The sequence below is a fragment of the Leuciscus leuciscus genome (assembly GCF_965113295.1).
Source record: "Leuciscus leuciscus genome assembly, chromosome: 2".
NCBI classification, from domain to species: domain Eukaryota; kingdom Metazoa; phylum Chordata; class Actinopteri; order Cypriniformes; family Leuciscidae; genus Leuciscus; species Leuciscus leuciscus.
The window spans coordinates 25,722,673-25,736,112 of NC_138726.1; the positions used below are offsets into that span (position 1 = coordinate 25,722,673).

At 39.1% G+C, this 13,440-nt stretch overlaps 1 protein-coding gene across 5 annotated transcripts in view; it reads right to left on the reverse strand.

Moving 5' to 3' along the window:
* The window catches only part of tcf12 (transcription factor 12), a 112,536-nt gene that overhangs the window by 12,821 nt on the left and 86,275 nt on the right, over window positions 1-13,440 (reverse strand). For 3 of the 5 annotated variants that reach the window (XM_082161872.1, XM_082161869.1, XM_082161871.1), the window contains 5 exons: window positions 8,436-8,535; window positions 6,696-6,835; window positions 6,434-6,578; window positions 5,860-5,930; window positions 2,167-2,308 (listed from right to left, as the gene is read on the reverse strand). In XM_082161872.1, the coding sequence (XP_082017998.1) occupies window positions 2,167-2,308; window positions 5,860-5,930; window positions 6,434-6,578; window positions 6,696-6,835; window positions 8,436-8,535 (598 nt within the window). The remainder of the gene's footprint in view (window positions 1-2,166; window positions 2,309-5,859; window positions 5,931-6,433; window positions 6,579-6,695; window positions 6,836-8,435; window positions 8,536-13,440) is intronic. The other 2 variants (XM_082161870.1, XM_082161873.1) reach the window with 1 other exon arrangement.

Sequence of the window (13,440 nt, forward strand, 5' to 3'; positions counted from 1 at the left end):
ACAGTATTACAGTTTTTACTGTATATATGATCAAATAAATGCAGCCTTGGTGAGCATAAGAAACGTCTTTCAAAAGCATTAAAAAAAATCTTACCAACCCTAAACATTTGAACTGTAATGTACATTAATAAAAAAAATACTAATAAAAAAAAACACATTAAAACAAAAAACAAGCACATTATTTACATATATAAATGGACTACATGTATATTATAATTGTTTTTTGGCAAAATATTAAGCAATTCTTTAAATAATAAAGCATAAGATAAGGTGTGCTAGGATAAGAGGAAGTGACATTGTAAGGTACAGGCTGCTAAGTGGAGATGAAGGCTGTCTCTGAGCTGAGTCATCCTCTCTCTCCCTTCCTCTCAGTCAGTCATGCTAATAAATGAGGATCTCTGCAGGCCGGTCTGTCATGGGCAACAGCTGTGTGAGGAACAGGGCAACAGCTGAAGCTAAGGAGCGGGACAGACACCGACACAGCTGTGACCACTATATCAATGAACACACACAACTGCCCACTCTCTTGAACAACCGGCGGCGAAACTGCCATTTGTAACAACTAGTATCTCCGTCTGTCTCTCTGAGCTTAAACATTTAATTTTTTTTTAATGTAAAATGACTGTGCATCAGTCTTGTAAGACGCAGATAAAATCTTCACAGTAGTTGGTTATCTATCCACCCCTAACCACGACACAATCTTTAATCTCTGCAGCTGAGGGACGGTGTGTTTATACTCATTTACGTGAAGAGAACGGAGCTCGTCGTGTGTGTAGCTACACCGCGCCAGTGTGACATTGAGAGAGAGAAGGAGCTGACAGAATTAATTGTTTGATATGGTTTTTCTTACAGTGAAGAACAGACCACTATAATTGTTCATTAGACAAGGGCTTATTCCAGAATCTCAGATCAATGTTTTTTTAACAGATCATGTTTACATATGCAATGTTTACATATACAAGACTACACTATTATGGTTGTCCATAAATGAAATCGAAATGACGGCCTTCTAGCCTAAATGATAAACCAAACAACATGTTAAGAATGTGAATTGTGTTGAGGGTCTGTCTAAATGTGCGAAATGAGTTTCAGCCTGTGCAGTGGCCCCAAAAAGAATATGACTTTTTGATGGATGTTTTACATAAACCAACAATTAGATTAATTAATAACAATTAATAAAAGAGCAGACAGAATACAAGAATGTGCCCTGTGTGAACTGCCCATTAGTATAATTCAGACTGACTGACAAACTCGACTTGTAAAATGTATTGCTGTGTAGACTGTAGGTCAGTGATAAGATTATGTCCAATGATATGGAAATACAACACAATATATTAAATAAAACAATACTTTTATAATGTACACTACCATTCAAATGTTTGGGGTCGATAAGATTTTTAAATGTTTTTGAAAGAAGTCTCTTTTGTTCATTAAGGCTGCATTTATTTGATCAAACATTACAACAGTAAAAACAGTAATACTGTGAAATATTAGAACTATTTAAAATAACTGTTTTCTATTTTATTATATTTTAAAATGTAATTTATTGATAACTGTCATGTTTGAAAAATGTTATGCATCCTTTCTGAATAAAAGTATACATTTCTTACTTAAAAATCTTACTGACCCCAAACTTACCACAAGCAGCCACAATAATGTATTTGCATTATCCTCATTCGACGGCTTCTCTCAGTAAATATTAATAAATGCAATTATACTAGATTTGATAAATCTGCATATACCATGTAATTAAATCTATTCCTGTAAAGATTAATAGATTCACAGCCCTATTAAAATATATGAATGCATTAGATGGGGGAAAAAAATAGCAAAACAAATAAGCATTTACTTTTGAAAATGTAGCAAAAGGACACTTACCAGCACAAAAAAAACATTATAGGTTTCAAATGATAAAACAAATTTATATTGTTGGTCAAATTATAATTACTGGTCAAATTTAATGGAAAATGTCCATTCTTGCTTTAAGACTAATTAAATGACAAGGAAATTACAAAAGTGATTTCAAGCACCAATTTGCTCACATATATTTTGTTATACGATCCACACATTCATACATTTTGAGGGTCACTGTGTGACGGCCCAGTGAGGGTGTGGTGTATGGAGTGGATGTGTGTGTGGGGTCAGAGAGGCAGACTGGTGCTCTACCTGCCCTTCCTGTGGGGCCGCTGGCTGTCACCACTGTACCTGCTGTGGCAGAGCCCGCCTGAGCCGTCAGAGGAGAGGGAGAGCCCACTGGAGTGGAGGGGTTTGAGGGGAAGCTACTGCTGGTGTGGTCAGGAGAATAAATCTGCAAACAAGAGCGAGAGAAAGAAAGAAAGAGATCAGTCTGTGAGGTAGCACACTCAACCTTTTAAACATGCAACCTGTCGTTTCCCTCTGCGGCTTTATGGCTGCGGTTAGCATCCCTCAGTCTGTGCTCAGCCAAAATGGGCTCATCAATTCTGCTGATTTTACAAGCAGAGCAGCAGTAAAAAAACAGAATACTCACAGAATACATATGGGCTTTTAACAGCCTATGCCTCCCTTTACAATGTCTGCAGAAAAAAACAACCCCTCCTGCACTATAAATGCTGTGTGACACCTGCAGTCCAGCCTGCGTTCTCTGGCTTTCTGACACATCTGTGGTTGTTATTAAGTCAAAGCCTGGGCCCACGCCACACACCCGCTGCATGTCGCACATCAAAAGTGAAACCACATGAGCACACAAGATCAGAAACCCTGCAAGAGAGCGGGAAAAACGGCTAAACAAACAGTGGTGGTAATAATTCACATTAGAGGTAGGCAAAATGTCCAAGCTCTTACAGCACTGTGACAGTATATCACAATTGTTTTATATCAAATGTTTTATATTTTACATAACCATGTAGTAATGTTTTATTTCATTATTTTTAACTTTATTTATACCTGAAATAAACCAAAACAGTGAGAGTATATGTCACAATAGTTTTATATCAAATGTTTTATTCATAACATAACCACGTAGTAACGTCTGTTTTATTATTTTATTTTATTTAATAATTGTACTGATATATAACTGGGTTGCAGATGTATACCAAAAGATAATATGATTCAGAAATTAGTTCTGTCTTTAAAAAATGCTTCACATTATGTCACACCTGCGTTAACAGATTCAAAGCAGTTGCATTAACACAAATCATGACTGGACGAGCAACATTAGAAGCCGTTGTAAAATCTGATATATAAAACATTGGTTAACACATTTCTATGAGAATACACTATCATACAGCCAGGCCCTAATTCAGATCACCCTCAAATTCTGCTTACATGGCGCCCGTAACGTCACTTCTTATACATAATAGGGAGGAGATGGAATAGAGAAAAGCAGCTGGATGATGCAGAGAAAGAGAGAGAAAAGACATGGTCATTAATCTCTCTTTTTGGAGCTCATTAGAGTGAATGAGTCTGGCCCGTGGCTGTGTGGAAAAGGGCGTCTCAGGCTCATCTTCAGTTATGGATGAGAGGTAATAAAGCCGCTCCCTGCCTGCCCAATAAACAGCGGCTGAGACGGGCACAGTCCTGCCCACATCACAATAAACTAACCGATGCCTTCGCCTCATTGTGCAACACTGCCGGTAGTTTTTCCACCCCCCACCTGACTGATGTTGTTTGAGCGAGCATCCTATCTTTTTCAGATATTTTTGTCTGAAAAGGGATTTTTTGGTTAAGCCAAATGTCAAATGAAAGTAAACATTCAAGCCATGCTCTGCATTCTGCTAAAATGGTTTTTGGTCCCATAATGGAAACCACTATGAAATATTCCGAGTTTTGATCCCAATTATCTGGAAGGATTTGAGAAAAACAGCTATAAAGTTGTGGGCCATCACTTGCTGGGGATCATGAAGTCCATTTGACTTAAAAACACATCAAAATGCGGATACTATCATTATTAATCTTCTTATTAAATCCTGAATGCCACACTTTTGTGTTTCAATCAACTCTGCAAATCCTGCCTGGGGCTTTAGTACATTCATCTCTCAGAGTAGACAGAGAGAGAGAAAGAGACAGAGGGGGCAAGTGATTATAGAGTGAGAGTGATATACAGAGAGATACAAAGAAAGAAATACTCTGTGATATTAACAGATATTGAAGATTCAAATGTGTGTAATATACAATGCTTTTACATAGCATTTTTATTATTCAGAGCACATTTATTCTTCACAAATTAAATGATCAGCATAATAATTTTAGTGAAAAGTTGACTAGGAAATGAATATGAATTTCATAATGTCTTCGTATTTGATTTGTCTATCTTCCACTTGAGCAGCATAAACACAAGTTAATTTAAAACCTGATGATCATGTTCTGCGTCTGCACAAAGAGTCACATGATCAGTGTCAAAAATGTACTTATTTAATTAGTGCCGCAGTGTTGAAACTGAAATATTAGCATTGCTTTGTTTTTAAGCTGTCAAAATCCTAAACTTTTTTTCCCCCATGTTATCTCTAGACTTTTGGATCAAACTGTATGTTTCATGAGAGTTGTGTCTAGATTATTCTTAACTGTTCACCAGTAAAACACAGAATCTGATCCATCATAATCGTGCCAGGCAAGCGTCCGTCCCCTCCTCCCTCGTGCTTCAAGACCTCTTACGGTTGCTGACCTAATGAGTGAAAGCGAGCCATTTGGAGTGTCCTGGCTGACTGCTGTATCTCTAGTGTAACACCACTCATTTTACAAACAACAAACGGATCTCCGCCCCCTCATCAGTCACGCTGCTCTCCGCCAGCGGGGGCCCAATGAGCACAAACCATCCAAAAGGAACCTAAACAAAAGTGGCACAATGGACGGCCTGCAGAGCTGAGCCGCAGCAGTTAGGTCGTTTCCCCCTCCCCTCGTCCCTCCACCCCAGCCCGACCGTGTCCGTTTCACCGCAGCTTTATCATGCTAATAGAATTGAGTCTGCAAATACAAAAAGACTTAATTTGTGATTATCTTTCAGCCGCACTGTCTTGTGTTTGTTTGTGTACCAGAGTGTGCTCTCGTAGCCTCACCCACGGTATCTTATTACATTTTTTCTTCTTTTCTTTCTTTTACCCAATCAAAGAGCAGCGATTTCAGGCATCTAATTCCACAGAAGATGAGGGCGCTATAACCGTTCCAACATTAAAAGGTTATAAAAAGCTCGTCCTTGTCCTCAGCCGAGAGGTGAGTCTACGGCTCCCGTCCAAAACAGTGCTGAATCAGTCCAGATGTGTTCCTACTTTTAAAAAAAGTCTTGTTGTGACTTACTGTAGGATAAGCAAGTCTGCAGGATTTTTAGGAGCTAAATAAGTCTTTAAGTTAAGCTCGGCAAGTTTTAGAGGTTATTGTAAGCTCCAGTTTCAGGGACACATTAGGAACTCGCACGAACGCCAGCACTCATTATCCAAACCAATGAATAATCCACAGGCTTTTATGTACAGCTCCTTTTCTTGTATACTGTGAGATTAAGAGCACAATTATCCGGGCTTAGGTCCAGAAACATCCACAAACAGATCCTCTGACCTTATTCAATCTCTTAACCTTCTGCACTGCTACTAATACCCAGCCTAAGAGCACAAGTCCTGTCCTTTAAAGAATTAACTGCACCATTATGTCGGGTAATCTCGCCCACGTCTACAACACGAAGATCCCGAAAGCAAGTTGGACAGCATGGGGTATGTTTACGATGCCTGAAACCGTATACCACTCAGTAGTTAAAACAATAACGCAATGTCTTTAATCCATTCCTCAGTCTGTGAAAGACGGAGGGATGTATATGGAGGGAAGGAAATCCCTGTTCTCTGAAATGGTTAATGCATGGATTAATCGGTCTGGTTGTATGGAGAAGGATCTCACCGAAGCCAGGGCTTTTCCCAGCGCGTCTCCAGTCTGAGAGCTTCCAGTGGCATTCCCTCGGTTGGCAGCAGCTACAAAGACCACACAGAGATACGGCATTCACATCAGAACAGAGCTGACAGAGACATTAGTGTCATGCATTCTTTATAGGCGAGTAGCAGCTGGTGCTAGGTGTGTGACCTGATCGATCTAAAAAAGTGCTGATATAAATAAGTGATAAATAACTTTTCAACAATCTTTGGGGATATTTCAAAAATATTTGGGTGAAGAAAATGACTGATGTAATGATGGCAAAAAAAAAAATATATATATATATATACACATATATATATACATACACACACACACACACACACATACACACACATATATGTATGTATGTATGTATATATGTTTTTTTATATATATATATATATATATATATATATATATATATATAGACACACAAGGATGCTTTTTTTGTGCAAAAGCAGAAATATTGTGAAATAAAAAGTAAATTATTCCTGTGAAATATTTCCTAAGAATGATAAATCAAGAGTAAAACTATAATTGTGATGTGTGCAGGACAACGTACCCATGACTCCCTCTGCGGTGTTGACAGGTGGGGTGTGAGACGCGGTGACGAAGGGTGAGCTGCTGGCACTGCTGCGGTGGAAGCTGGACATGGGTGGCAGGCTAGCGTTGATGTCTGTGGGAGACACCGAGTGTGACGGGTAGTTCTGTGACAGAGAGAGAACATGGGAACTTCAGAGGAAGAGCAACTTTTTTAGCTTTATGAACACGATTATACCACATAAAAGGGTTGCATTTGATCTGAACCCATAAAGCGTTCTCACCAGGCGGTCGTGTGAGTGCAGGTTGGTGTAGTTTCCAGACTGTGGCATGTGAGATGAAGATCCTCCCAGCATTCCCCCATAGCCTGGCTGGCTGATCCCATTGGACGAGTTCCAAGGGTCAGGGGAATTGTGGGTCCCATCTGATTATGCAACAAACGATCAAATTTGAACATTTTATCCCAATATCTTCGTTTTCTAGTTTTAATATGAGTTACTTTGTAACTTCTTGCTGAGGAAGGTTTAAACTGTGAGCGAGACCGAGGTGACAGTAATGTAATAAATAATGCTGATAAACAAGGACAAACACAACACACAGTTTGATATGTGAGCCGAAGCCTGACCCCCACACTCCTTATTTTGGATAGAGGATGTCAAACAGACCGGCCTCTCTTTAAGTCTGCTTTTACACTTGAATCTGAGCCAAGCGCTGAGCGCAGCTGAGATAACATTCAGCCAGCCGCTGCTCACTTGCTTCCGCCTCAATTTTTAAAGGAGAAATTCCTCACAGTCCGAAGCACACGGCTGGAAATGGCCACATAATTTTTATCTGTCCTGATTGGCAAAGCTGGAATACGCATGGTTGGTTTACTATTTAAGTCTGTGAAGTCAGTAGCATGATAGGCAGTGACTGAAATGTAAAGAGAAGGCTTCCCAATTGTGAAAAATAATAATAGAAATAAAAAAAATCAAGGTTTAATGTGTGGGTTAGAGGAAGGAACGTACCAGAAGTTGTTTAGTGTTTGAAAATATTATTGATAAAACTAAAGTAGACTGGAAGAAGATTTGGCGTGCGAGAATTACATATACGTGCGAGACCTGTTAATGAACTCAGTCCATATTACAACTCTGCATGACTAGAATACTATTTTCTAGGATGCATAGGATGCTCTAGTTTCTGTGACATCCTAGAAACTAGTCAATGTTTATTACAATTTTTTAATAAGGTTTATTCAGTCTTTGGCAAGAATACTCTATGCAAGTACATGAACGTAAATGCATCTAGCTATGAAAGCTCAATTTCATGCGTTATGAAATATGTCAGACCACAATGTAATGCTTTAGTGAGAATATCATTTCGTATTCTCTTTCAGTTCTCCTGCACCTGAAATATGCCTATTTCCCTACTATACAGTAGGTGAAAAACAATACATAAAAAGAGTAGTATGTCTGAATTCACAGTATTCATAAAACAGAAGGCAAAAGTACCTAGATCATGTACTATTTCCGCTGAGATTCTGAAGTGCGCATGTATTGAACACTTTACGATCCCAGTAAAGTGACGCTGTAGGTCACATGACAAAGCCAACATGGCAGATGTAGTACGTTCGAATTTCATTCATACTATATAGAACATAATTTTATGTTTGTTCCTCATCAAATGTAATATCTATTTAGACACAGTATGCAATTGTAGACACGCTGTTCAATTAAATGATGATAAAACAGTTTGTTAACAAGTTAGTTAAAATCAATATATGTATAGCTAGCAACCTGAATGATAACACAACTAGTTTGACAGCAAACACACATTTGAGGGTATCTCTATTGCCCACTTGGGGTTAATTACCGCCACAGTAATGCAAGAATGCATGCGATATACAACAAAACTGTGTGTTTGCAATGCTTTGGCCAAGCATTCATGTATGTACTTGCATATTTGTATAAAGTTTCTGGCCTTAAAAACAAACAAAAAAAGACTTCCTTAACAAAATCAAAACAAAGTAAATGATCGTGACTGACCGAAGAAAGTGCTTGCGAACATACTGCCGGGGGGTTTGGGGGACGGGTAGGATGGAGAGTCTCTGTTGAAGTCTTCTGAGCTGGGAGATGGTGCATACACCTGCAAAAAGCAAAACAAAATCAGGCATAATGACCGAGAACAACTGCTTACAGACAGGTGTGAGGGAACGAGGGCTGCTGTTTTCATATCTACTATAAACAGAGCGACTACCGTACAGACAAGCTCATGTCATGAAGCGTATCCTCATATCCTCGGCCTAATTCACACATACCACGAAACCTGACTGCATAATACAACACAAACAATGCGATGCAACGCAACGCATATGGCCAATTTACAAATTCTTTGTAGTAACAGATGGCTAATTTAGAAGTCTTCTAAAAAAAGGGAGGATTATCTGCTGTGTAGTGCGCGCTTCAGCGCTTAATTGTAATATAATGACGACGACATGCACGCCCGCCGAACAAAAGCATCAAAACAAATGAATTAATATGCAAGGGCGTTAGGGTGCATATGTGTTTGTGTTTACGCAAGTGTATTTTAGGAGCTTTGGGGTTGGACAGGGTCGGGCCAGCGGGGCAGTGGTTACAGCTGCAGAAGTGCCCATTCCAGCAGAGGAGGATCAAAGACATGAGGCTACAGCCCAGTAATGTGGCTCTCCCAGTTCATCTGCACCAGATGGGACAAAACCTCTCAGAGGGAGAGAGAAAACACTAGCATGTATGACATGGAAAAGAACGCTAGGTAAACATGTTGAAGAGAGTCTCGCTCATTGTCAGTCATTGAGTGAGACAGACTCTCTCAGGTCTTTACTGTCAGGTGTCCTCGTCACCTGCCGTTTAAATTCTGCACTGTCACGTCTGTAAGAACCAATCCTCGTAACGAAGAGCAGATGTGCAGCCCAATGTGTTTCAAGTTACTTCAAGTTAAACACAATCTCTCAACATCACAGCAACTTTTACTTTAAATAGAATAAAATCACACCACATGATATAATGTTAAAGCTCTGTAAGAAAGACTAGATCTTTTAAACAACGCAAAGAGGCGTAAAGTAAATTTATAAATATATAGGAAAATATAAAAATATTTGTTCTGACAATATAGTTGTATTACAATTTTTTACTAAATGACATAATACATAAAAACGTGAAATGAGTCTAAATTAGTTTAACTCATCTTTAATAATTAATTCATAATTAATTCATAATTATTTACACCAAATCCAATCAATGTGACTTTTATCTTTGTTGATGCTCACAGCATCTAACATTTAATAATTAAATCATAATCTGTGTGCCAAGATATAAATACAACTCTTTACTAAATGACATAATACATCATACAATCTGAAATTTGTCTAAATTCATTTTGATTTGATTACATTTATTTATTTATTATTTATTCATAATTAGTTACACTCTAGTTAAATATTGACCAAAACAACAGAATTCATTCTGATATTCATTCATTTATTCATTATTTTTATTAATTCATAATTATTTACCAAAACAACAGAATGGTAAATTAACCTGTACATTCATGACAACAAATTTGAATAAAAAATGTGCAATAATGTACTAACTTTATTAAGAAGTAAGAAATGAACATGAAATACACTGGAAATTATTGTAGGAGTAATTATAATCAAATATTAATTGCATTGAATTTCCATTGTCAGATCCCCCTACTCATTAATATTTCAGATGTACGCAAAGATCCCCTTCATCACACACACAAACACACGGCTGCAGCATGTCATGACACACTCTGCATTACGATCAACATCTAAAGCCTTTCAGTCAGCTTAGCCAGCTGTGTGCGGCCGGGCACCTTGCTGAGGCGGCAGTACGGGCCCATGTGATTGGCAGTGAGTGTGTTCATAAGCTGCGACGGGCTCCCGTGGGTGTGCAGGCGCACACATGTGACCCGGGTGCTGGAAGTCCCCTGGTGATCTCAGGTTAGGGCGGCGTGGGAGAGGGCCCTTTGTCTCCGCCTCACGGCTCAATGGGCAGCATATGGCAGCGGATAATGCTAATTGTCCGCTTTACCCCGAGCTAACCAGCCGACCCGTTAATAAACCTTCCAAAACACCGGCGCCCCGCTCCACCACCAGGATCGAGAATGAAAGAAAGCACGAGAGAAAGAGCAAAGGAAACGCTTCCTTTGACCAGAGCTTTAATTAGGAAGCTGTCAGTTATTCACGACCCTCTGATCTAAACACCCACGTTTACATCTTTTCCCTCACCGTACTTATTTTTTAAATACTGAACATGGAATTAAACAGTGGAAATAAATTAGTTAATAGAGGTGTATATTTGGAGTTCCCATACTTTATAGAAGACTATATTCACTTTTACATGACTCTATTTTTAAATTAATTATGTAGGGCAGGAACCCTGTATACATTTCCAAAATCACTGAATTCATTTTCATCTGTCATTAAAATGTAGTCACGAACAAAAAGCAATATAAATAGTTTTTTTTTTCAATTCCTGTGTGAGTAAATGGAGACGAAGGCTCACGCTGATGAGTGAAATGAGTTTTTCCTCTCCTTTCTTGCCTGTCACACCTTCCTTTGATCTGAAAACCACATCCATCACAACAACACACGGAAAAACCACTAAACTGTCAACATATGGATAAGCCCAATGACAACAGTGAGAGAGGCAGGGAATAGAGAGAAAGAGAGAAAGAAATGATTATAGAGGGAGGAAAAAAAGGCAGAACAACAGAATAACCCACAAGGACGGGTTCAGAGCAGAGGGACCGCGAGTGACAAGAAAATATCCTGCCTCTGCATGTCATTTGTTTGGAGTCGGATCGCAGCCCGAGGGCCTTCCTTTTCAACTCCCATCTAACACACTTATCAAGGCGAAAAGGCACGCTACTCGTGCACAATGAGCCCCTATTGAACACAGCAGCTCTGTCCTGAAGGGACACGTTTTGACTTTTAAAGCCAAGTCTGTCTACAAAGAGCAGACGGTAAAAGTTTGAAACTTAAAAGCATTTTGTTCCTTACAGATACAGGTGGAAGCCTTTCGAGAGGAGAAAAACAACACGATGGTCTGCTTTGAACAACTACAGACGGTGCTGACTCATTATGCAAACTTTCAACCAGAACAAAACCTTCAAAAAGGCGTAAGGAGTATGTATCTGGAAGAAAAAAAAGAGCACTAAGCACTTTTTTCAGCAGAAGGCCCTATAAATCTTAAAGGAAAAGCTACCACCTTAGACAAACACTTAGAAATACGTAAATTAAAGCGAGAACAGCAGAGAGGAAATAAAATACTTCACACGTCATAAAACTGACCCAATCAAAGCCGGGGAGGCCGCTTGCCCTCCAGGGCCCGGCCATAAAATTATTGGTACCAGCCTGACATTCAAACAAATGACTTTTATCTTTGTTGATGCTCACAGCATCTGACATTTAATAAATAAATGATATCTGTGTGCCAAAATATAAATAAAGCAACACAAGGAAGGGTTTATTGGGCATTTACCCACTGCTTTGGATCATAAAGCTCAACTCTGACCCGAGTGAGCCACATGCTCCTCATTTTCTCTTTCCTCCCAGCCTGCATTACAAGGCTGGAAATACTTAATATAAAAAGATCAAAGTGAGCTTTGTGGTGCAGGAACAAAGAGATCTGTCATAATGGCCTACGAGGAAAGCTAACTCTGGACTCTGTCAGGTGACCTCAAAAGAAGTGAAAACACAAGCTGGGGTCTCACTTTGTCCCCGGAAACGAGATTGGAAATTTAAGAAAGTTGTGCAAACATGATTGCTGCCGCCCTTGTGAAAAGCAGCATGAATAATGAGAACAACATCAAAAATTTAATAAGCAAGCTCTTATGAAGCGGGTAACGGATCATTCTTAAATCCAGCAAACAGATGGAGAAATCTCCAGAGCCCCACACAGACAGAGAGAGAAAGACATCAGGGAAATCTACTGGAAACTTTTTCCTCTCTACTTTGCATTGTCTGGGGAGAAGCGACTCACTTTTAAGGAACTAGGTAGAGCATTCTACCCCCCCCCCCCCCCCCCCCCCCCCCCCCACACTCATGTTTACTTGGCCATCTAAATAAGGGCACACCATAGATATTGTTTTCATATAGCTAATTATCTACTACAATCTGACCATAACCTGAATAATAATAAGAATTATTATTATTAAAAATACAATAATATTTAAATAATATTATTATAAATTATATAATAATAATAACAATAATAAAAGTAAAAAATAAAAATTTTTCCCCAAACGAGTAAATCCCCAAAAAGTTGTTTTTTTGTCATTTTTATCTATCATATTGGAATAAATTTGTCCCCAAACTATGTCCTATAAACTATAACTAAACCCACCCACACATCGTGTTATCTAGCTAAGCAAGGTCATACCAGACTTTCTTACAAATTATACAATTTTCTTTTTTTTATATACATTTCGAATTATTCTCATTCATTTTCTTGGGAGGTCATTCCTAAAGGTAAGCTTTATCAGATTTTGCCATCTTTTCAGAAACTATTTAAGGAAAGCCAGTCGTGAGAAACAAGTGCAGGTTCAAGTGTAACATCTCTTCTTTCTCGTTCACATTCACAGCTAGTGATAATTGATGTAGTTTTTCTAATTATATGTATCATTTTTACCTTTCAGGTCATTCCCAAAGAAAAGTTTAATCAGGTTTTTCTATCCTTTCCGAAACTATTCAAGTAAACCCAAACGCCCACTCATGAGGCACAAGTGCAGGTTCGAGTCGCCACCTCCTCTGTCTCATGAGCCCGTACCACCAATCCAATCATCAAGCACCTGACAAACGCTCAGCACATATGCACACGAGCGTTCACACGGACAGCCACACGCAGACAGGCAAACAGGCATCGTGAGAGGCACACAGAAATCAAAGGGCCTGTGGTGGAGAGCTTTAGGAGTCCCATCAGGATTCCTGTATTGAGAAGAATGCCTGGCTGATTAAAAACAGATGGAGGAACAGCGATGCTGCTG